The sequence below is a fragment of the Aquarana catesbeiana genome, linkage group LG10 (assembly GCF_042186555.1).
Source record: "Aquarana catesbeiana isolate 2022-GZ linkage group LG10, ASM4218655v1, whole genome shotgun sequence".
NCBI lineage: Eukaryota > Metazoa > Chordata > Amphibia > Anura > Ranidae > Aquarana > Aquarana catesbeiana.
The window spans coordinates 252,820,163-252,845,629 of NC_133333.1; the positions used below are offsets into that span (position 1 = coordinate 252,820,163).

The 25,467-nt window shown below is 44.4% G+C and overlaps 1 protein-coding gene across 1 annotated transcript in view; it reads left to right on the plus strand.

Annotated features, from left to right (window-relative positions):
* The window catches only part of LOC141111387 (tumor necrosis factor receptor superfamily member 25-like), a 96,218-nt gene extending 73,870 nt beyond the window's left edge, over positions 1 to 22,348 (plus strand). Inside the window, exons 8-10 of the mRNA XM_073603645.1 lie at positions 8,081 to 8,100; positions 14,123 to 14,231; positions 16,902 to 22,348. Of these exons, the coding sequence (XP_073459746.1) occupies positions 8,081 to 8,100; positions 14,123 to 14,231; positions 16,902 to 17,188 (416 nt within the window). The 3' untranslated portion in view covers positions 17,189 to 22,348. The remainder of the gene's footprint in view (positions 1 to 8,080; positions 8,101 to 14,122; positions 14,232 to 16,901) is intronic.
* The last annotated feature ends 3,119 nt before the right edge of the window (positions 22,349 to 25,467 follow it).

The window sequence follows — 25,467 nt, forward strand, 5'->3', positions numbered from 1 at the left end:
CTCCGTTTTTCCATAGGCCAACTACACTTACAATTCACATGCCTTCCCTTCGGTCTGTCCACCTCTCCACGAGTCTTCTCGAAGGTCTTGTTGGCCGTTGTGGCTCTACTGAGAACCAGAGGGATCCGTCTTCACCACTATCTGGACGATCTCCTCCTACTGGCGCAAGACAGAGATTGCCTCCTGAAACACAGAGATATGGTCATCTCAACTCTCCAAGAATTCGGATGGCTCCTGAACCGAGAGAAGAGCCAACTAGAGCCTTCCCAGTCTCTCGTGTTTCTCGGGGCCCTCTTCGATACAACGAAAGGCACAATTTCCTTACCCGAGGAGAAGATCACAATAGTTCGGGACAGGATTCGCCTGGCTCTCTCCTCTTCTCATCTCCGGGCCCTCCAGTGTCTGAGAATCATAGGCACCATGGTGTCCACAATACCAATGGTGAAATGGGCTCAGTGGAGAATGCGTCCTTTCCAGAAGGGATTTCTTCTTCAATGGTCGGGCGACAAGAATCAGCGCGTTTACATCTCTCAGACCATAAGGGGTTCCCTCCTCTGGTGGCTTCAGAAAGAGAATCTACGCAGGTGTCACTCCATCCTTCCCATCACTTGGATCACTGTGACATCAGACGCCAGCGAGAGAGGCTGGGGTGCTCATTGCCTAGCGGAAGTGGCTCAAGGCTCCTGGGATTTCCCAGCGCGGAGATTGGTGTCAAATATCCTGGAGTTGCGTGCAGCCTTCCAGGCACTGCTGGCATTTCGTCATCTGATAGCGGGGTCATCCGTGTTACTCAGACTGGACAATACGACGGCAGTAGCCTATGTAAGGAAACAAGGGGGTACCAAGAGCCTGTCTCTGCTACAAGAAGTGGAACCAATAATGGTCTGGGCCCAGAAGAATCTGGTCAATCTAACGGCAACCTATGTTCCAGGGATTCTCAATGTCCAAGCGGATTTTCTCTCACGAGTCCACTTGGACAACAACGAGTGGTCTCTCCACGAGGATGTGTTCAGATGGATTCTAACACTGGGGATCTCGCCAGAGGTCGATCTCTTCGCCTCCCCGTACAACAAAAAGCTAACGAGGTACTACGCAAGGTTTCGAGATCCACAAGCCTACGGGATAGACGCACTGACAGAACGTTGGTGGTTCCACAGAGCCTATGCCTTTCCTCCGACACCTATCATCTTCCAGTTCCTGCGGAGGCTCAGGTGGGAGGAGGTGGAGATAATAGCCATCATTCCTTACTGGCCCAACAGGCCTTGGTTTCCTCTTCTATCACTCCTCAGCTTCCGAGAACCAGTTCCTCTCCCAACCAGAACGGATCTACTCTCCCAAGGCACGATTCTCCATCCGTGCCCAGCTCACCTACAGTTGAGGGCTTGGTTCTTGAGAGGGGTAGGTTGGAAGCACTAGGTTGCCCTAAGGAGGTTATTCCTACACTTCTGAATGCAAGAAGACAAAGCACTAACAAGGTGTATGAGCGTATTTGGACAAGGTTCTCGATCCATATGTTGTCCAGGTCCAAGTCATGTGACGCACCTGCAGTCCAGGACATCTTGAGCTTTCTCCAATCAGGCCTGGACTTACCCTTATCTGTCAGCTCACTGCGTGTACAGGTTTCAGCAATATCAGCCTTTACTGGGGTGTCCTGGGCCAGACATGCCCTTATTCAACAATTCTTCAAAGGAGCAATTAGAATGAGGCCTCAAAGGAAACCCAGGTTCCCTAAATGGGATCTACCTCTAGTTCTTGAGTTCTTCTCTCAACTCGTTAAACCACTGTCTGTTAGAGAACTTACTATCAAGACTGCCTTTTTGATTGCCATCACCTCAGCCAAGAGGGTGTCCGAGATCCAGGCCTTAGGGTCAAAAGAACCCTTCTTAACCTTCTTTCCAGACAGAGTGACTCTAATTCCAATGCTAGGGTCAAACCCTAAGGTCACCTCAATCTTTCACGAGAATCAAGAGATCTCACTTCCTACCTTTAGATCTGCTGGAAATCTAGAAATACATCCACTTGATGTTGGTGTCTCCTTGAAGCAATATCTTGAAGTAACGGCTCCCTTCCGTCAATCGGATTATCTCTTTGTGTCGTTCTACGGGAAGAACAAGGGGCTCCGAGCCTCAGTCAGATCCATTGCTGCATGGGTTGTACAGGCAATTCAATGGGCATATAGAGAGAAGGGCTTGGCTCCTCCAGAAGCGGTGACAGCGCACTCGACTAGAAGTCTTTCGACCTCGTGGGCAGCTTCTCGTCACGTCTCGCCTGAAGTGATTTGCAGGGCGGCTTCTTGGTCATCGATACATACCTTCATGTCCCACTATTGTGTTGAGCCAGCTGCTCTATCCTCAGTTGATTTTGGTGTTAAAGTACTGTCGGTGGACGGTATTAAATAAATCTTTATTTTCTTCAGCATTTTGCCCACCCGGGTGTGTACGGCGAGTTATTTCCCACACGTTGGCTGCCATGGAGTCTGTCAGGAAAACGGAAAATTCCTATCAAAATACTTACCGTAATTTTCCTTTCCTGATGGACTCCATGGCAGCAGGAGTTCCCTCCCAAATGACTGGAGTAGGCTAGTTATCGAACACGGCTGCTGGTGAGGAGCAAAGATTTATGGGAGTAGTGTCCTATAGGGTAGTAGAGGCGGGACTAAACCCACACGTTGGCTGCCATGGAGTCCATCAGGAAAGGAAAATTACGGTAAGTATTTTGATAGGAATTTTCCGTTTTTTTGCTAGAAAATTACTTAGAACCCCCAAAAATTATATATATTTTTTTTCAGACACCCTAGAGAATAAAATGGCGGTCGTTGCAATACTTTATGTCACACCGTATTTGCGCAGCGCTCTTACAAGCGCACTTTTTCTGGAAAAAATACACTTTCTTTTGGAAAAAATACACTTTTTTTGGAAAAAATACACTTTTTTGAAATAAAAAATAAGACAACAGTAAAGTTAGCCCAATTTTTTTTGATATTGTGAAAGATAATGTTACGCCAAGTAAATTGATACCCAACATGTCACGCTTCAAAATTGCGCCCCGCTCGTGGAATGGCGACAAACTTTTCCCCTTAAAAATCTCCATAGGCGACGTCTAAAACATTCTACATTTTGCATGTTTTGAGTTACAGAGGAGGTCTAGGGCTAGAATTATCGCTTTCGCTCTCCTGATCGCGGCGATACCTCACATGTGTGGTTTGAACACCGTTTTCATATGCGGGCGCTACTCACGCATGCGTTCGCTTCTGCACGCGAGCTCGGTGGGACAGGGCGCGTTTAAAAAAAAATTTTTTTTATTTATTTTACCTTTTATTTTTGATTTTTACACTGTTTTTTTTAAAAAAAAAAAATTTGACTTTTATTCCTATTACAATGAATGTAAACACCCCTTGTAATAGAAAAAAAAGCATGACAGGTCCTCTTAAATATGAGATCTGAGGTCAAAAAGACTTCAGATCTCATATTTACATTAAAATGTAATAAAAAAATAATAATTAAATGTCATTTGGAAAAAAATAAAAAAAATAAAAATGTCCCTGTAGGAGCTATGGGTGGAAGTGAGGTTTTGACATCGCTTCCACCCTGCAATGGTATGGAGACGGGTGGGGATCTCGTCTCCATGCCTAACAGGAAGAAGGATCCGATCGTCTCCGCCGCTACCGACGGCTCCGGTAAGCGGTGGAGGGCACCGGAGAGCGCCGGGAGGGTGGGGGGGTGGGGGCCCTCTCCCACCGCCGATTAAAAGTGATCTTGCGGCGAATCCGCCACAGAGACCACTTTTATCTGAAAGCGGACCACCGGCCGAAGAAGAGGATACCGGGGTTATGGCAGCTAGTTGCTACCGTAGCAACGAGATATTCCTCCTCAAAGTACTGACGTAAAATGACGGCGGGCGGTCCTTAAGTGGTTAATTCTGAACACAGCTACATCCTCCGTTATAGGAGGGTGTACACACTTATGCAACCACATTATTTTTATTTTTTATTTTTACTTTCCCCTCTCAAAGATTTCAGTTTGTTTTTCAGTTGTACAGTTTATAGGTCACTTTAAAGGTGGGGAAAAAAATCTGAAATGATTTTATCTTTGTCTTATTTTTTTTTTAAATCGCAGAAACCTGACATTATAACAGGGGTGTGTAGACTTTTTATATCCATTGTAAACACACAGTGGGGGGGGGAATAATGATTTGATCCCCTGCAGATTGTGTAAGTTTGCCCACTTACAAAGAAAGGGTCTATCATTTTTATCATAGGCGTATTTTATATGATAGAGACAGAATATCAACCAAAAATCCAGAAAAAACACACGATACAAATGTTATAAATGGAGTTGCAGTTCAGTGAGTAAAATAAGTATTTGATCCCTCACCAACCAACAATAATTCTGCCCCCCACAGACTGGCTCCAGTAGGTGCTCGTGTGGTACACAGATTAGTCCTGTCAATGTAAGAAGGTTCTCCTAACGACAAGTCGTTATGTATATAAAAGACAACTGTCCACAAAATCTCTCATCCTTCCATTCAAACCTCACCATCATGGGGAAGACCAAAGAGCTGTCAAAGGACGTCGGGGACACGATTGTAGACCTGCACAAGGCTGAAATGGGCTACAAGACCATCAGCAAAAAACTTGGTGAGAAGGAGACAACTCTAGGTGTGATTATTCGCAAATAAAAGAAATACAAAATAGCCATCAATCGCCCTCGGTCTGGAGCTCCGTGCAAGATTTCTCCTCATGAGGTGAGGATGGTCATGAGAAAAGTGAGGAATCGGCCCAGAACTACACGGGAGGAGCTTGTGAATGATCTCAAGGCAGTTGGGACCACAGGCACCAAACAAACCATTGGTAACACAATAGACCGCCATGGGTTGAAATCCTGCAGTGCCCGCAAGGTCCCCCTCCTCAAGAAGGCACATGTCCACGCCCATCTGAAGTTTGAAAAAGAACATCTAAATGATTCAGAGAAGGATTGGGAGAAAGTGCTGTGGTCAGATGAGACCAAAATTGAGCTATTTGGCCGTGTTTGGAGGAAGAAAAATGGTGACTATGACCCTAAGAACACCATCCCTACAGTCACGCATGGAGGTGGAAACATGATGCTTTGGGGCTGTTTCTCTTCTAAAGGTACAGGCCAACTTTGCCACATTGAGGGGCCAATGGATGGGACCCATGTATTGTAAAATCTTGGATGCGGACCTCCTTCCTTCAGCCAGAACACTGAAGATGGGTCATGGATGGGTCTTCCAGCATGACAACGACCCAAAACATACCACCAAGGCAACAAAGGAGTGGTTCAAGAAGAAGCACATTAAGGTCATGGAGTGGCCTAGCCAGTCTCCAGACCTTGCTCCTGTAAAATGTATGGAGGAGCTGAAACTTCAAGTTGCCGAGCGACAGCCAAGAAAACGTAAGGATTTAGAGAAGATCTGTGAAGAAGAGTGGACCAAAATCCCTCCTGAGATGTGTGCAAACCTGGTCACCAACCACAAGAAACGTCTGACCTCTGTGATCGCCAACAAGGGTTTCTCCACCAACTACTAAGTCATGTTTTGCTTGGGGATCGAATACTTAATTTTACTCACTGAACTGCGACTCCATTTATAACATTTGTATCTTGTGTTTTTTTTTTTTTCTGGATTTTTGGTTAATATTCTGTCTCTATCATATAAAATACACCTATGCTAAAATTATAGACCCTTCATTTCTTTGTAAGTGGGCAAACTTACACAATCTGCAGGGGGACAAATAATTATTTTTCCCACTGTGTGTATTTTTACTGTACTGCATATATGTGAAGATTCTTACCTGCCAGAGAAATCTGTGATTCTGTTCAGCTAATCCTGTGATCCAGACTGCACAGACCTCCCTGCACACTACACTGCTTGTAAGCAATGCAGCCTGGTCTAGGACCCTCTCCCAGCCCGTGGTTGGGTGATGACGACGAAGCAGCAGCAGCACAGTGATGATGTCATTCCTGTGCTCCCCATTTATGCAAGATTGTTCACAGCAGTGAAATGATAGCACTGTGCAAAGCAATAGAGACCAGCTGGCCTTCCTTCTCCCAGACTGAGTGCTGCTGTACAGGTTTATGTAAAAAAATGCATTTCCTTTTTTTTTTTTTTTTTTTTTTTTAGGAGAGCTCTTTTGGAACTATTTTATTAGCTCCTGGTCAACCTTCTATGTTACATAGGTTAAAAAAAAGACCATCCATTCAGTTTAACCAATAAAAAAAAAAAAATAGACTCCCCCTTATAAAGAATCCTTTACCCACAGTTGATCCAGAGGAAAGCTAAAAAAAACTCTTTAACCACTTCCCTACTGGTGCTTCGTAAAATGACGCTGGCAGACACCTCTCCTCCCTCCGAGGGGGGGGGGGGGGGGCTGGGGGGTCATATGACATCCGTTCTCGCCGTTCGTGCCCCCCCGCCCGGTATCAATCAATAGGTAGTTAGGAATTGTTATGTGTAATTTGTGCTCCTAGAACACCTGAAGGTGCTCCCTGCATGTTGGGCCTCTCTATGTGGCCAGGCTGTGTAAAAATCTCACACGTGTGGTATCTCCATGCTCAGGAGTAGCAGAATGTATTTTAGGGTGTCATTGCAGGTATGCCTTTTCCGTGTGTGAGAAATAACTTGTTAATATGACAATTTTGTGTAAAATAAAAATAATAATTTCCTAATTTTCCTAAGAATTGTGGGACAAAATTGCTTAAAAAAACTCACCGTGCCTCTTACTAAATACGCTGGCCTGTCTACTTTCCAAAAAGGGGTTATTTGGGTGGTATTTGTACTTTCCTGACATTTCAGGGCCTCAAGAAATGAGATCGGCCGTCAGTACATCAGGTGTGGTCAATTTTTAATAATTTATGAGGAGAGAACCATAATGGAGAGTTGTTGCCACCGTCCCAAATATATTGTGTATTTGAAGAAAATAAGTACCCCCCCCCCCCCCCCCCCGGTACTATGGGACTTCTTTAAGGGCGAACTTTTAAAGACACGGTCATTTAGAAATCTAGAAAAATGTACTATTTCATAAAACAGTATGACGGTCTGAGACAACACCATACACAAAATAGTACAGGATATCCATATATATGAGAAAAATGTACTTCTCCTATAGTCTGACGCGTTTCGGGAAATTCAAAGTAAGTCCATACTTCAGGGTCATGGAGGAAATGGTAGTTGGAGATACTCTCTGGAATAGAAAAAACAATGTTTGCCCTGCTGTATTATAGAAGTCTAGACCTTGTTTTTTCTATTTCAGAGTATCTCCAACTACCATCTCCTCCATGACCCTGAAGAATGGATTTACCTTGAATTTCCCGAAACGCATCGGGCTATAGGAGAAATGCTTTTTTCTCATATATATGGATATCCTGTACTATTTTGTGTATGATGTTGTCTCAGACCGTCACACTGTTTTATGAAATAATAAATTTTTCTATGTTTATAAAATACTGTGTCTTTAAAAGTTTGCCCTTAAAGTCCCATAGTACCGGAGGGGGGGGGGGGGGGGGGTACTTATTTGCTTCAAATACACAATTTTCAATGATTGGTACCATAGCTTGTAGACTCTATAACTTTCACACAGACTAAGTAATATACACGCTGATTTTGATTATTTTTATCAAAGATATGTAGCAGTATAAATTCTGTCCCAAATTTGTGAACAAAAATGTATTATCTGCAAAATTTTATAATCGAAACTAAAAAAAAAAAGTGTTTTATTTTTATTTTTATTTTTTTTTCTCTCCTTTTTCACTTATATCACAAAAAATAAAAACTCCAGAGGTGATTAAATAACACCACAAGAAGGTTCTATTTGTGTGAAAAAAAAGATAAAAATGTTGTTTTTGTACAGTGTTGTATGACTGAGTAATTGTCATTCAAAGTGTGAGAGCGCTGAAAGCTGAAAATTGGTCTGGGCAGGAAGGGGATATAAGTGCCCCGGTATTGAAGTGGTTGAACCTTTGTCAAATTTGCTCCAGCAGGGAAAAAAATTCCTTTCTGATGTAATCTGTGTGTAAAATACACATCTGTGGGCAGAACTGTAATTCTGTTCTTTTTATGATTTCAGGTGGAGAAAGATTTACAACGGTAAGACAAATGTATTTTATTACCATGCAATATCATAGCAATATAATCTTGTGTTAGTATCTCGTATTAAGTGTTTATACAACTCTGCATCTTCTAATCACAAAGCCCCGCCCCTGAGGTTCCCAAGATGTTTCCAAGCTCGGTTCATTTTTTGGGGGGGCTTTGATCCCAAACCATCTTGCAATGGAGTCAGTTTTGATGGCATGTGTGTTCCTGTGAGCGCGTCCATTTCTTCTCGCCTTGGTAGGACTCAACCGAAGACCTCTCAACATTTTATTTGTCCCGGAGTCTGAGACAGAACTGAAGCAACTCCCTTCGGCAATAGATCACTGCAACCGTGATCTATTTCAACCTGCTTGTAGCCAGCTGTAGATCACTAGAAGTATATATATATTTCTCACTGACCCCCATAAAGAAAAACATGTGAAATTTAAAAAAAAAAAGCGCCAAATAAAAAAAAAATAGTCCTCTCCCTGGCGCCTGACGTCATTTCCCTCGGCGCGGTACATACGGCGCATGCGCGAGAACGGGCGGTGCATGCTGGTCGCTCAGCTGCACCAGAGCCCGGAAAGATAGTGCTTGTGGGCTTCACATGCCCACAAGCAAGATGGAAAGTGCCAAGAAGAAGGAATAAAACATATCAAATCGGCAATCGAGCAGCGATTGAAAAGAGAAACGTGAGTGCTAGTAATAAGTGTTTTAAAATGAAGATATTCATCCAAAAAAAAAATTTCACAGTTGGAACTCCGCTTTAAGCGGTTAAATGGACACCAGGGTTGCATGTAAAGGGGCTAACAGGCTGCAGACAGATGCACAGCGGGGTCTTGCTGTTTGGTAGTAAGGTCCACCAGCTAATGATGGATTAAAGCCCAACTCCATTGCAAATATATTAAGTTTTGGATACAGTGAGGAGGTGTTAGAGCCTCTGTTGGGCTTTTTTTTTTTTTTTTAATGTCTATCCTGGATTGCAGAAAAAGCTCTCCAGGCGTTCTGATCCTTCCCCACTCGATTGAAGACTAAACTGGACGCACTCGAAGGCTGCTTTTGACGTTTTTGTAGTTTTTTTTTTTTTTTAACGAGCGTTCTTCCGTAACCGCGCGCTGCACATTGTCTACAGTCGCCATAAATTGTGTTTCCCCTAATCATGTCGCCAGTTCCCGTCCGTAGAGTGAAAACCTGTTTCTGTGTCCTTGTGTTCCCGGGGTTGTCCCAGCAACAGAGTACTGAGGACAGATGAAACCCTTAGTGCTTCTATGCATTAAATATGGGCTTCATGAATAGTGCATGGCCTCTGCTTTCTCTATGACTCACACTGAACCAACAAAGGAGCCCTGCAAAGGTCTGTCTGAGCCGCACCGGAAACCCAGCCGGCTGCACCCAACGCCCCTTCCTAAAACAAACTGCACAGCCAGGAAAAAGCCCGGCGGGGACTCTTCCCATCCCCCCCACCCCACCCATTCTGACCAAATGCATGAGCCTTAACACAACGGGGGAGATTTATTAAAACTGGTGAGTGCAAAACCAGGTGCAGCTGTGCATGGCAGCCAATCAGCCAATCAGCCAATCAGCCAATCAGCTTCCAGGTTTTATTGCCAAAGCTTAATTAAAAAAGCTGACGCTAGAAGCTGATTGGCTTCCAGCTGCACCAGATTTTGCACTCTCCGGTTTTAGTAAATCAGCCCCGATGAGTTCAAAGAAACGTATTTAATTATTTTTCTATAAATATCGATACACTCTGTAGGTGTATATGTGTGGCGAGAACCAAGTAAAGGGCTCTTCCATTGAGCTTTTGCTTCTACTATGACAGGGAGAGAATACCGGGGATACTGTAAATAGCAGCACACACACCTATCCCTGAGATAGAAGGTCGTTCCTTTACAGCAATTTTAAGATTGGAGATTCAGATTTTACAAATGCCCATTTCAACATTTTGGTTCTTTTTAAAACACACCTAAGCAGTGCTCAGGGTTTTATATCAATGGGGTGCGACTTCTGAGTAATAAAAGTGTATGTGTGTGTTGAAAGGGGTGTGGGGGGGGGGGGGGTGGTGGTTATAAAACAACTTATTGTTGGTCCCATTGAATTGCGTTGCCCTGTGATTTATAACTCTCCTGCAATCTTATATTCTGTATGCATAATGCATCTCACTGCCCCTGTAGTGTAATGTAAAGGGGTACAGAGGTGCAGTGGGCTGTGTAATGTAAAGGGGGCCAGAGGTGCGGGGGCTGTGTAATGTAAAGGGGGCCAGAGGTGCGGGGGGTGTGTAATGTAAAGGGGTCCAGAGGTGCGGGGCTGTGTAATGTAAAGGGGGTCAGAGGTGCGGGGGGTGTGTAATGTAAAGGGGTCCAGAGGTGCGGGGGCTGTGTAATGTAAAGGGGGCCAGAGGTGCGGGGGTGTGTAATGTAAAGGGGTCCAGAGGTGCGGGGCTGTGTAATGTAAAGGGGTCCAGAGGTGCGGGGCAGTGTAATGTAAAGGGGCCCAGAGGTATGGGGGCTGTGTAATGTAAAGGGGTCCAGAGGTGCAGTGGGCTGTGTAATGTAAAGGGAGCCAGAAGTGTGGGGGCTGTGTAATGTAAAGGGTCCAGAGGTATGGGGGCTGTGTAATGTAAAGAGGTCCAGAGGTGCAGTGGGCTGTGTAATGTAAAGGGCACCAGAGGTGTGGGGGCTTTGTAATGTTCTCTTCATTTATTAGCAGGTGAATACACTCTGTAGGTGTATATGTGTAGTAAGAACCAAGTAAAGGACTCTTCCATTGAGCTTTTGCTTCTGCTATGACAGGGAGAGAATACTGGGGATACTGTAAATAGCAGCACACACACCTATCCCTGAGATAGAAGGTCGTTCGTTTACGGCAATTTTAAGATTGGAGATTCAGATTTTACAAATGCCCATTTCAACATTTGGTTCTTTTTAAACACACCCAAGCAGCGCTCAGGGTTTTATATCAATGGGGTGCGACTTCTGAGCAATAAAAGTGTGTTGGAGGGGGGGCGGTAATAAAACAACCTATTGTTGCTCCCATGGAACTGTGTTGCCCCGTGATTTATAACTCTCCTGCAATCTTATTCCGTATGCATAATGCATCTCACTGCCCCCTCTGCACCACCATGGCAAACATGAGCAACCCCCCCCCCCCCCCCCAGGTATAAGGTAGAGTATGGCCAAAGCTCTTTGGCCCTATTTCTACTGGGGACCACAGGAGTACACTTCTTTTGCACTCCTGTGACCCATTTTCAGCCGACAGCCACTGTTGTCACAGAGCCGGTTCAGGCTTTGGAGAGATCCCACCAAAAAAATAATATGAATGGAATAAGCCAAATAAAAAATTTGAAATATTCAATAATAAATCTAGTGAAGTGATTGAACACATTCAAGTGAAAAAGTGTCCAAATAAAAATTAAATGGAACACGGCTGCATATGATGCAACACGTCGGGCAGAGCCTCCCCGTGACGTCATCACGTACGAGTTTCTCAGAAGTTGATCCGGTTATGCCATTTTGGTGATTATACTGATGTGCACATGTCTATTTATGCTTGTGTGTGATTTATATATTGGCTTTATTTCTGTTCTTATATACTGTACTTTTTTTCTCATGTGTACACATTAGCATATCACTTATTATTTACTGTCACAAATTAGATAGTAGGGATGCACCGATACCACTATCTTCCAAATACCAATACTTCTTTTTTTTAGTACTCGCCGATACCAATTGCTGATAACTACCGCAACAGTTTTTTTTTACACTTCAGCTGTCAGCAATGGTACAAAACATTGAAAAGTTATTTACAAATTAAATAATTTTTTTTTTTTTTTAATTCTTACTTTTTTCAATGTGAAATGTGTAAATATATGTTACAGATGTAAAAATATTAACAAACAAAGCAAAAAAAAAAAAGTGTTAATTATTAATAGTTTATAAAGTAGAAAAAATCAGCAGGAAAATAATAATGAAATGGAGGAGAATAGGGAGTTAATTAAGGCTGATTACAGTAAATTGAGGGTTAATAAGGGGTTAAACAGAGGAACATTTAATAAAAAACACCAAAAAAATGTTTTCTTTTACTTGACCGGTTGCTTTAGACAACCTATGGCCCATGGGCCATGCCCAACCCGCCGCCGCTAAATGTCCGGCCTGTCAGTGCACATGATGAATTCATGTGCACCCAGCCTGCGGACATTAACCCCTTCACGCCGACCGTATGCAAATATGTGACCTCGGCTTGAAGGGGTTGTACCGGGGTGATGCCTGCAGCTGCAAGAAACGCCCCGGTACCGTTTTTTTTTTTTTTAGAGCCAGCAGTTTGCTTTCTTGGGATAAGAACTGATGTGGCTAAGAAGGCGCTCGGCTGTTATCCCAAACAGCAGGAGGGGACGTCCTCCCTCCGACCGCCCTCCATGGCTCTCCTGGGCTCTTCCGTCCTACCGGGAGGCACAGGGGACCAGCCGGCACGTCCACTGGCTGGCTGGAGACCCGAATGAAGCTGGAATTGGCTTTGATCGGATCTCGGGTCTAGTAACCCGGAAGCGATGTCATGACATAATTTCTGGTTTACCGAAGACTTAAAGGAGCCAAATTTTAAAAAATACCCCAAATCCCTCCTTTCCACTTAAAAGCATTCAAAACGCCACGTTTGGCTGTTTTGAATGCTTTTAAGTGGAAAGGAGGGATTTGGGTTATATATATATTTTAAAGTGCCCCATCCCTCCGTGCTTACACAGCTGGGGGGGTGTAATATGCGGGGGGGGGCTTTGTAATATGCAGGGGGGCAGTGTAATGTAAAGGGGGCTAGAGGTGCGGGAGCAGTGTAATGTAAAGGGGTCCAGAGGTGTGGGGGCAGTGTAATGTAAAGGGGGCCAGAAGTGCGGGGGCAGTGTAATGTAAAGCGGGCCAGAGGTATGGGGGCTGTGTAATGTAAAGGGGTCCAGAGGTGCAGGGGGATGTGTAATGTAAAGGGGTCCAGAGGTGTGGGGGCAGTGTAATGTAAAGGGGTCCAGAGGTATGGGGGCTGTGTAATGTAAAGGGGGCCAGAGGGCTGTGTAATGTTCTCTTCATTTATTAGCAGGTGAATGCGGCCATCCATGCGGCCCTCACCCCTGACCCCTGACCTAAACTGACTTCATATGCAGATTGAAGTTCATCCCTTTGATCTGTAGATGAAGAAACAGAAAGATACAAAAAGAAACAATGTTTCTTTTTATCTTAGTGTTTCAGTGGCTGAGCAATGTTATTGATAAACATTGCCCAGCTGCTTTTTTTTTTTTTTTTTTTTGATAGATCAAATTGCCGGGACTTTTTTAACACTTCAGCTGTCAACAGGACCGATAATTGCTGACTTACTTTTTTTTTAAATCCCGCTGACAGCTGAAAGAACCGAGCCTCAAAGTATCTGTTTAAGGTATCGGTGCATTTGTACGAGTACTGATACTCCTGCAAATGCTTTGTTTCGGCACTGATACCAATACCGGTGTCGGTATTGGTGCAACCCTATTAGATAAGTTATCCTCTTTTGTGCTTACAAAAAAAAGGAATATTTCTTATCACATTTGCACGGTTTCCACGATTTATATATTTGGAGAGATCCCAACTTTAATGTCGGAGTCCACCCGGATGCCTGACCGGCAGCTGGCTCAGTCTCTCAGCATGCCGGTTAGACCCTGAGCCAGCCGCTCCTGCCCCCTCTACAGCCTGGCGCTCCAGTGAGCACTGAAGGGGCAGAGCACAGAGCAGTTACTGACGGTCACCTGCTCTCTGCTCACTGAGGACTGAGCGATCAGCGGTCTTTGATTGCTCTTTTCTTGGTCTTAGAAGAAGCGGGCACAGATACAGCATCGGACCAATTTCTGCATCCACCAAGTTGAGTATGACTGTTTTTTTTACAATCCCAAACTTTTTCATTTTTTAACCTGTCCAAAAAAATAAAAATCCACAATACACTAAATTAGGATTATCCTTTGGATCATACCATGTATAAAATTGGGGGAAAAAATATATATTTTTTATTTTTTTCTTGTTTCCAGTGTCAGGCGGAGGAACCTATTTCATCAAAGACACATCCAGAAGAAAGTATTTTGCTTACATTTGATGAATCCCCTGTCCCGGAGCTGTGCTCTGCCAGTAATTCTCAAGGTAATTATTAAAGTATATTATAATGATGGTCCTGGACAATTTTGTTTATTTTTAAAGTTTTTATATGTTAAAACAGAATTCCAGTTATGTACAGTATGAATAGGTTTTACAAATAAACACTTAAAACACAATTCCCAAAGCACTATGGGTTAGATAAAGAGACAGCAGACAAAACTTGCTTTGCATCTTTCTTTGTCTGGTAGGAAGCCATCTAAAGCTGGCCATACGTGCATCTAAATTCTGACAGTTCAGTAGGAACCAGCCGAATTTCTCTCCCTGTATGGCCGTTTGCGTTCATGAGGAATCGATCTATCGCAAGACTTTTTATGAACCAGTTTGTTGGAAAATTTTGCTTCAGTCAGCGCATTGTAGCCAATCAGCTGCAGCACTGATCAGTGTGTTCTGACAGCAAGAATCCCGCTGTCCAAATACAATAACGCAGCGGTGAAGATTCCTGCATCCACCAAGAAGGTTTGGATGGGAGAATTGGTTTAGTTTTTCCCTTTATCCGGCTGGCTGAACGAAAAAACTGAACCATGTATAGCCAGCTAAAGGAATCGGTCACTGTCACAATGACTCACTCCAGTTCCAGACCAGTTTCAGCATAACTAAAATAATCAGACCTGGGAAAAGGAAACTGGAGCTCCCGCTGGATAGATTGAGAGATGACTTTTTATGTACAGACCAGGCCAGCCTTTTTACCCCAGACCAGTTGTCTCCAAACTGCAGCCTGAGGGCCAGATGCGGCCCTTTGTCTGCCTTTTTCTTGGGGTGCTATTCTTCCGACTTACACCAACGATGGGGCCCTATTCCTCCCACTGATACCAACAATGGGGCACTATTCCTCCCACTGACACCAATGATGGGGCACTATTCCTCCCACTGACACCAACAATGGGGCACTATTCCTCCCACTGATACCAATAATGGGGCACTATTCCTCCCACTGACACCAATGATGGGGCACTATTCCTCCCACTGACACCAATGATGGGGCACTATTCCTCCCACTGACATCAAGATGGGGCACTCTTCCTCCCTTGTATACTAAAGATGGGGCACTCTTTCTGCCACTGATACCAACGATGGGGCACTATTCCTCCCACTGACACCAATGAAGGGGCACTATTCCTCCCACTGACACCAATGATGGGGCACTATTCCTCCCACTGACACCAACGATGGGGCACTATTCCTCCCACTGACACCAATGATGGGGCACTATTCCTCCCACTGACACCAACAATGGGGGCCTATTCCTCCTACTAAAACCAAAGATGGGGTATTGTTTGTGCTTACTGACACTGGGGTGTTTTTTTTTTTTTTTTGGGGGGGGGGGCGGCAAACAATCCACCCGCCCCCCTGGTCAGTCAATATGTAAATGGGTGTCCCACCCCCCCGGGTCAGTCAGTCACTTACCCCCCTCGTGGGCAGCGCTCCAGGCTGTGGGCCGCTGCTTCCTTGCTTCCCTTCCTTCCTGCCCAGCATCTCCTCCCTCCTTTTCCTCCTGGCGTCCAATCCGATCGGAACTCCTTTCAGCCAATCGGGTGACGGGTCTCAGGACCCACTTCCTGATTAGCCGGGAGGAGGAGAATCAGTGTTACAATATTGAACATTCATTAGTTATTGTCACACAACTTGATAGGCTTCGGGCGCAGTGCTCTGCTCCCCCCGAGCCCACCTTTTTTTAAGCCTATTAGAGCCTCAGGCTCAATCACATGCTTAAAAAAAAAAAAAAACCTGATTGGAATCCATGTGTCCAGTACCTTGCATGTAGATCAGGGGGCCGGACGCATGGATTAGGGGGGGGTGACACCTATGCGCCCCCTATAGACGAGTCATCACTGCTCTGCCCCCCCTTAAAGCTTGAAGAACATTAAACTGGTCCTTTGTTTAGAGAGCTCTGCCCCAGAGGAACCCTTGAAATAATTGTTAGGTCTCAGGGAACCCCTACTGAAACCAATTCCCTGGGGGGGGGGTCAAAAAATTCCCCTTACATTGGTGGCCAGTAGAAAGAATGATCCTTACACTGGTGGTAAGAATGCCACCCTTACAAACATCTAAAAAGACCTACAGCTCGTTGGCTCCAGCTCTATGCAGACACCATGAGATGGGAGGTCAGTCAACCATAGGTCAAAGAACCCATAGCAACCTCTGGAGGAACCCTAGTTAAGAATGGCTGGACTAGACTGTAAAACCCTATATCTAACTCTAAAACACCATATAAAAGAAAATACACTAAGCCATTATCCATTTCCTATAAATCCTTTAGAACCACTTCAAGGGCTGAGGGTTTATTTTTTTTTTAAAGCTGCATTTTAGTCACTTTAGATGCAAATAGCAGTATCTGAGTTCTTTAAGGGAAGCCGTGCTAAATCTGCTTATAAAGATCGGTTTCTCTCTTTTTTTTTTTTATTTTTATTTTTTATATTGCTAAATAATAGACAAAATGCTTAATCTGTAATGCCTAGCTCGTTAAGGACAAAACCACTCCATCATCCCCTGTAATGCATCAATTATGGATGTATATTTTTTTCATCTTTGTCTGCTGAACCTGTTGCCACAAAAGAACCCAACTGAATGACCTCATGAAATATTCAGAGGTGTAAACAGTGACTGTACCAAAGCAGATAAACACTGACACAGTGATACTTTGTACTCCCTGGGCAGGTCAGGTTCCGTCGGTCCTTCAGAAAGGTTGTGCCTTGTATGACATTATCGACTGCGTTCCAGTGAAACGGTGGAAGGAGTTGATGAGGAACCTCGAGCTTCCAGACAATGAGATCGAGAGGGTTGAAATGGAGGTCGGAAACTTTCGGGACCAGCAGTACGAGATGCTACGGAGATGGTGTCAGTTAAAAACGGCCTCCGTGGAGTCTGTTTATCAAGCTCTGGACCGCATGCACCTATCGGGCTGTTTGGAAAGACTTAAATCAAAGATAGAACAATATTGTTAATGCTAAGGAGATGTTTCTCAAGACCAATGAAAAGTGGAATTAAGCACTACACGGGGTCTGCAAACTCTTCTGCCTTCGCTGGTCCAATATACAAAAAGTTACATTGAAGAATTTTTGTTTTTCTTAATGCAATGAGTATATATCTGTTGTGGCTGGGCTCATCACAGTGGGCTGGTGGGGACCCATGCGTGAGGTTAAGGCGATTGGGTCAATATAATCCAGTAATAAATAACCCCACAGACTTGGCAATGACAGAGGTTGGACTAGCCCAGTGTTGTCCTGAAGGATCGGTTGGGTAAGAGGCAGCTCCAACAGCCATCAAAAATGGACTGATGATTGGTTCATAGCTTTAAACCACTGAGGCTTCGTGAACCCAAATGTCAAAAAGATCAAGTGACTTTAAATAATTAGGAACAGCACCGGTGTCCACAATACAGTACACCCATAGCAATAATGCAAGGGCTGCACCGAAAGTAATGCAAATGTGGGCATAACTTTATTAAGTTACATAGGTCGTTCAAATTTCACATATTGGTAGAGTAACTCTTCCTCTAAAGCAGGGGGGTCTCCAACCTTTCTAAACAAAGGGCCAGTTTACTGTCCTTCAGACTTTAGGAGGGCTGGATTGAGGCCAGGGGTTAAAATGATTGGTATTGGTGTAAAGAATAATCTCCATTGTTGGTGTCAGTGGGAGGGATAGTTTCCCATAGTTGGTATCAGTGGGAGGAATAGTGCCTCATCATTGGTGTCTGTGGGAGGAATAGTGCCCCATCATTGGTATCAGTGGGAGGAATAGTGCCTCATCATTGGTGTCTGTGGGAGGAATAGTGCCTCATCATTGGTGTCTGTGGGAGGAATAGTGCCCCATCATTGGTATTAGTGGGAGGAATAGTGCCCCATCATTGGTATTAGTGGGAGGAATAGTACCCTATCGTTGGTATTTGTGGGGGGAACAGTGCCCCATAAATGGTGTCAGGGGAAGGAGTAGTGTCTCATCATTGGTGTCAGTGGGAGGAATAGTGTCCCATCATTGGTATTAGTGGGAGGAATAGTGCCCCATCTATAGTGTTAGTGGAAAGACTAGTTCCCTATTGTTGGTGTCAATGGGAGAAATAGAGCCCTACCACTGGTATTAGTGGGATGAATAATTTGTATCATTGGTGTCAGTGGGAGGAATAGTGCCCCATTGTTGGTGTCAATGGGAGGAATAGTGCCCCATCATTGGTATTAGTGGAAGGAACAGTGCCCTACCATTGGTATTAGTGGGAAGAATAATTTGTATCATTGGTGGCAGTGTTGTTGGAAGGAATAGTGCCCCCTTGTTGGTGTCAGTGGGAGGAATAATGCCCCATCATTGGTGTTAGTGGAAGGAATAGTGTCCCATCGTTGGTATCAGTGGGGGTAATAGAGCCCCATCATTGGTTTCAGTGGGGGGAATAATTTGCATAATTGGTGTCAGTGGGAGGAATAGTGCCCCATCATTGGTGTCAGTGGGAGGGGAATAGAGCCCCATCATTGGTATCAGTGGGAGGAACAGTGTCCATCGTTGGTATCAGTGGGGAAAATAGTGCCCCATCATTGGTTTCAGTGGTGGGAATAGAGCCCCATCATTGGTTTCAGTGGTGGGAATAGAGCCCCATCATTGGTTTCAGTGGTGGGAATAGAGCCCCATCATTGGTTTCAGTGGTGGGAATAGAGCCCCATCATTGGTTTCAGTGGTGGGAATAGAGCCCCATCACTGGTTTCAGTGGTGGGAATAGAGCCCCATCATTGGTGTCAGTGGGGGGAATAATTTGCATCATTGGTGTCAGTGGGAGAAATAGTGCCCCATCATTGGTGTCGGTGCAAGGAATAGTGCCCCATCGTTGGTATTAGTGGGAGGAACAGTTCTCTATCATTGGTATAAGTGGAAAGAATAATTTGCATCATTGGTGTCAGTGGAAGGAATAGTGCCCTGTCTATAGTGTTAGTGGAAGGAATAGTGCCCCATTGTTGGTGTCAATGAGAGAAATAATGCCTTGTATCAGTTGAAGGAAAAGTGCCCCAAGGGCCGTATAAAGGTGAGTAAAGGGCTATATCCTCCCCCCAGACCTCTGCTCTATAGTAACACTTCTTTTTCATTGCATGTAAATAATGGATTCCATCCAATGTGCCATCACTGAGTTCTTGATGAAGTAGGGGTGCAACCTTTCCGACATCCGCAAAAGGCTACAGAATGTTTACAGAGATGACACCATTGACAAGAGCAACGTCTTCTCATTGGTGACTATTGTCACTGGTGTGAACATTTTATAGCCTTCTGTGGATGTTGGACAGACATCCTTCATCCAGAACTCAATGACTGCACATTGCAAAGAGTAAGCGTAGACGAAGAGTTACCATAGAGGAAGAGTTACTCTACCAACATGTAAAATTTGAACAACCTATATAAGTTAATAAAAAAATGATGCCCACGTTATTGTATTACTTTCTGTACAGTCCTTTATATTTCCTTGTACTGTAGATTGGTCGGGAGATGGCTGATATACCGGATAAACCCCATTATGTGTATGACATCACTAATAAGAAACTTTACCTTTTTGAATGTACAGTTTTCTGGCTCCTCAGGCCAGTGTTTTGGTGGGAAGTGGTTATTGCTTTGGCAATGTGCAACGCTACGAAGGTCTCAATGCTAGTAGACATCCCATAAAGTGGATGTTTCTTTTGTGATAGGTGGCAACTGGAAATTGTTTCTCTGATTTTTTTTTTTGTCTTTAGAGGATCTCATGACAGAAATTCTCTGAAGGAAGTATTCATTGTAGCCATAATACCCGGATCCTCCTTCCACGGGTCTAGAGCGGTATGGAGGAGTGGAAGAGGAATCTGGTTATTATGGTCTACTCGGACAGTTATGCCGCGTACACACGGGCAGACTTTTCGACCGGACTGGTCCGACGGGACAAATCCGACCGTGTGTGGGCTTCATCGGACCTAACGCGGACTCTTTGGTCGAAAATCAGGACTTTAGATTTGGAACATGTTTCCAATCTTTCCGACAGACTTGAGTCCGGTCAAAAAATCCGCTCGTCTGTATGCTAGTCCGACGGACGAAAACCGACGCTAGGGAAGCTATTGGCTACTGGCTATGAACTTCCTTATTTTAGTCCGGTGTACGTCATCACGTACAAATCCGTCGGAGTTTGGTGTGATCGTGTGCAGGCAAGTCTGTTCGTTCGAAAGTCCATCTGAAGTTCATCAAAAGTCCGTCGAAAGACCTGCGGACCTTTGATGCCGAAAAGTCCACCCGTATGTACACGGCATAAGTCCTTCAACTTTTGATCGTGGGGTCAGAGACCTGTGTAGATTTAAAGTGCATGTCTGGGCAAAATGGAACAAAAAAAAAAAAAACATTGAGTGTATCTCTTCAATACATACACATTGCCCCATGTTTAGCCTCTTCTACAAATTCTGCTAGAATAGAATACGTGTTGATTGGCTGGAAATCCAGTAAGCTTCTGACTTCCTTTAGTAAGCCCTGTTCTTCCCTGTTGGGCTGCAGAAACGCTTCCACCTCTCGTCATCTCCATAACATGAGGGGTGAGTTCTGTAATTCAGCAGGGGAGATCTAGGTCAGGGCTTTGGATTTTGGCACAACAGAAGTAATATTGTCTAGGGTTGAGAGCTCACTGGATTTCTGGCAGGATCAACAAGTACATATCTGTACCTGCTATGTTTTTATGAAGACAACATATGGGGAAATGTCCATGTATTGCAGGGATGTACAGTTTTTTTTTTGTACATTTTCCCAGCTGCACAGCATATTTTAAAGCAGCCTTGCTCAAGCTCTTCAACATGGAGGAACCCTTGAAATAACTTTATGGGTTCAGGGAATCCCTGCTAATAATTACTGTATGAAAAGTTCACAGTAAATTAGTGTGGTGTTGACCTAGAGCAAGGTACTCCAAATTTTCTAAACAAAGGGCCAGTGTACTGTCTTTTAGGCTTTAGGGGGGTCGGACTGTGGCCATTGGAGGTAGAAAATGGCCCAGTGTCAGTGGGATTAAACAATACTCCATAATTGGTAATAGGGGATGTAGTAGTGCGCCATCCTGGTTGTCAGTGGAAAGGAATAGTGTCCCATTATTGGAGTCAGTGGGAGGAACAGTGCTGGATTGTTGGTGTCAGTGGGAGGAATAGTGCTCCATTGTTGGTTTTAGTGAGAAGAATGGTAACCCATTGTTGGTGTCAGCGGGAGGAATAGTGCTCCATTGTTGGTGTCAGTGAGAAGAATGGTAACCCATTGTTGGTATCAGTGGGAGGTATACTGCCCCGTCATTGGTATCAGTTGAAGGGATAGTGCCACATCATTGGTGTCAGTTCCCCATCATTGGCATCAGTGGGATGAGCAGTGCCCCACCATTGGTGTCAGTGGGAGGAATATTGCCCCATTATTGGTGTCAGTAATAGTACCCCATCATTGCTATCAATGGGAGGAATAGTCACCAATCATTGGTGTCAGTGGGGATATTAGTGTCCAATTGTTGGTATTAATGGGAGGAATGGTGTGCCATAGTTGGTGTTAGTGAGAGGACTAATGCATGGGAATAATGCCCCAAGGGCCGCAGTTTGGAGACCACTGACTAAGAAGAATGCTTTCTACATTTGTGACCATTGAGAAGACTCTCCCCCTTACAGATAGCCAAAGATCACTGTTTATCTGAGAGGTAGAAGTTGCTCATTGTTAAAGGAGCCCCTAGCAACCCTGAAGGAACCCCAGGGTTCCATGGAACCCTTGTTGAGAAAGGCTGCTTTAAAGTATTCGTGTAATAAGGGAAACATAAGAGCCGCCATAACAGAACTCATCTCCTGAAGATGTCAGTTGTCTGGCATTGAAGCCAGAGAGATCAGCATGTTACCCAGGCACTTGAAATTTTTTTGGAGGTCAGCCATGGTGGCAACCATGTTTCCGTTGTTCTACGCAGGGATCATAGACCCTTCCGAGTGGGCAGTGGCATTTCACACACTGCAGAACCTGTTTTGGTTGTAAAGCGTACCTTTTATAAAGCTGAATTAGATTTTATTTATATTGTACAGAGGCGGGTGGGTCACTCGCATACATTTCATTTGATATGAAGGCTGATTGTAGTAGCTTTGGTGCTTTTTATGTGTCAAATGCAAATAAAACTCTATGAGAAAACGTGGGTGTACAGAACTGATTTTCTATCATACAGCACTGACCTCTGCACCAGTTGTTCTGTTTTAAGCTGCTACCCTAGACTGATCATCAGCTCCTCTGCCAAGCAGACACCGGTAAGTAGCTATTCTTATCAAGATGTGAACAGGGCCTTGGTGGAGTTCTATTCCCTGTGTTGTTTATTTGCCTTACCTTGTAGTGTTGACTCACATGTTGTGTTTGCAGTTTGTAGGATCATGCCTGATCGATCTCCCCTATGTCCATGTATTCATTCACCTAGCTTGTCCCAATTTGCTAAAGGGACAGGCAACTTCTCATTCCAGGTCACACAACGTCCAATCCATGCCTCGCCATTTGCTCTGTGCTGCATCACAAATGTGGGAGTGATAATGTGATGAAAGATTGCCTGGTGATCTCTCTGTTCATTGCTGTGCCTACTTGTGTCTGTGTCAGATCTTATTACCGTGCAGCTCTCACCAGCACTAGAATGAGAGACCCGGGGATTGTGGGATATATAGTTTCTTTACAGAAAGAATCAGTTTTCACACTACAGAAAGAAGTCATACAGTGGGGAAAATAAGTATTTGATACCCTGCAGATTTTGTAAGTTTGCCCACTTACGAGGAAATGAAGGGTCTATACTATAATTTTTATCATAGGTGTATTTTAAATGATAGAAACAGAATATCATCAATAATCCTGAAAAAACACATGATACCACTGTTATAAATCGAGTTGCAGTTTAGTGAGTTAAATAAGTATTTGATTCCCTACCAACCAACAATAATTATGGCTCCAACAGACTGGCTACAGTAGGTGCTCATGTGGTACACAGATTAGTCCTGTCAATGTAAGAAGGTTCTCCTAACAACAAAACTCGTTATGTATATAAAAGACACCTGTCCACAGAATCTCTTTATTCCATTCAAACCTCACCATCATGGACAGGACCAAAGTGCTGTCAAAGAACATCAAGGACATGATTGTAGGCCTACACAAGGCTGGAATGGGCTGGGAGACCATCAGCAAGAAGCTTGGTGATAAGGAGACAACTGTCGCAAATGGAAGAAATACAAAATAACCACCAATCGCCCTCGGTCTGGAGCTCCATGCAAGATTTCGCCTCATGGGGTAAGGATGGTCATGAGAAAATTGAGGGATCAGCCCAGAACTAGACGGAAGAAGCTTGTGAGTGATCTCAAGACAGTTGGGGCCATAGTCATCAAACAAACCATTGGTAGCACAATACGTGCCATGGATTGAAATCCTGCAGTGCACGCAAGGTCCTCAGGAAGACACATGTACAGGGCCGTCTGAAGTTTGCTAATAAACATCTAAATGATTCAGAAAATGATTGGGGGAAAGTGCTGTGGTCAGATGAGACCAAAATTGAGCTCTTTGGCATTAACTCGACTCGCCGTCATTTGGAGGAAGAAAAATGCTGACTATGACCATAAGAACACCATCCCTACAGTCAAGGACGGAGTTGAAAATGTGATGCTTTGGGGCTGTTTCTCTGCTAAAGGTACAGGCCAACTTTGCCGCATTGAGGGGCCAATGGACAGGGCCATGTATTGTAAAATCTTGGATGAGAACCTTCTTCTCTCAGCCAGAACACTGAAGATGGGTCTTCCAGCATGACCATGACCCAAAACATACTGCCAAGGCAACAAAGGGGTGGCTCAAGAAGAGGCACATTAAGGTCATGGAGTGGCCTAGCCAGTTTCCAGAACTTAATCCTATAGAAAATGTATGGATAGAGCTGAAACTTCGAGTTGCCAAGCGAAAGCCAAGAAACCTTAAGGATGTAGAGAAGATCTGTAAAGAAGAGTGGACCAAAATCCCTCCTGAGATGTGTGCAAACCTGGTTACCATCTACAAGAAACGTCTGACCTCTGTGCTTGCCAGCAAGGGTTTCTCCTAAGTCATGTTTTCTTGGGGATCAAATACTTATTTTACTCGCTGAACTGCAATTCAATTCATAACATTCGTATCATATGTTTTTTTCTGGATTTTTGGTTGATAATCTGTCTCTATTTAAAATACACCTATGATAAAAATTATAGACCCTTCATTTCTTCGTAAGTGGGCAAACTTAGAAAATCTGCAGGAGGTCAAATCATTATTTCCCCCCCACTGTATATTAACCTGCGCAGTGCCATGCCATGTACCTCATGTTTGAACACAAACCAAAACTTCTGACTTGGCAACAAATGACATCAGGAACTTACATGATCAATGCACATCTTATGGAGGTGAAAAGCACAAGGTGCAGGTAGGAAGGTTTATAATTCCTTTATGGTGGCTATGCCTAAGTAAAAAAATGTTTCTCCGATCTGCACTGTGTTAGAGAGCTATACATCTAGGTGTGCGCCGGACACCTAGTCCCCCCGCTGAGCCCTGTGGTTACTCCCATCACCCTCAAAGGACCTATCAGTGACAGAGTTCAGTGGAAGGAACCACAGTGTGGGGAGACACAGGCATCAGACTATCCCAGAAGTGTCAGATGTGAGGGTCCTATCAGAGGCTGTTGCTTTAAACAGAGCAGAGATCAGCGTGGTGGGACAGGCAAGTCCTGATAGGTGGTGCTTTTTAACATTTTCTACCTTTGCGACCGTCACTTTAGAGTGTAACTCCAACCAAAGAAGAGCTGTCCAGGATCACAATGGGAAAATTGCCACTTCACCCTCTCCTTACCCCTGTCCTGCACCACATTACATAGGGGGGGGGGCTCCCCTAAAACTTTTTTGGAGCCTGTCTGAAATTCTATAGCCCAAGGGTCTCCAAACAATGGCTAGCAGGCCACATCCAGCCAACAGCTAGAGTTTGTGGCCTATCCCCAATTTACACAAATGGAGGATTAAGTTCAGCCGATGCTGTCTTTGGGCTCTGCTTCAACTTCTCCCCAACCCAAACTCTATGGGGGGAAACTTCGATGGGGACCCCCATGTAAGGGGCACTATGATTGGGACTCTCAAGCAAGGTTGGGCTCTAATGGGGACCCTAATGTAAGAGGGGTCACTGATGTATGAGGGACTATGATGGGGACCCCAATATAAAGATTTTTTTCAGCCCACAAATAATGGTAAAATATACAATTTGGCCC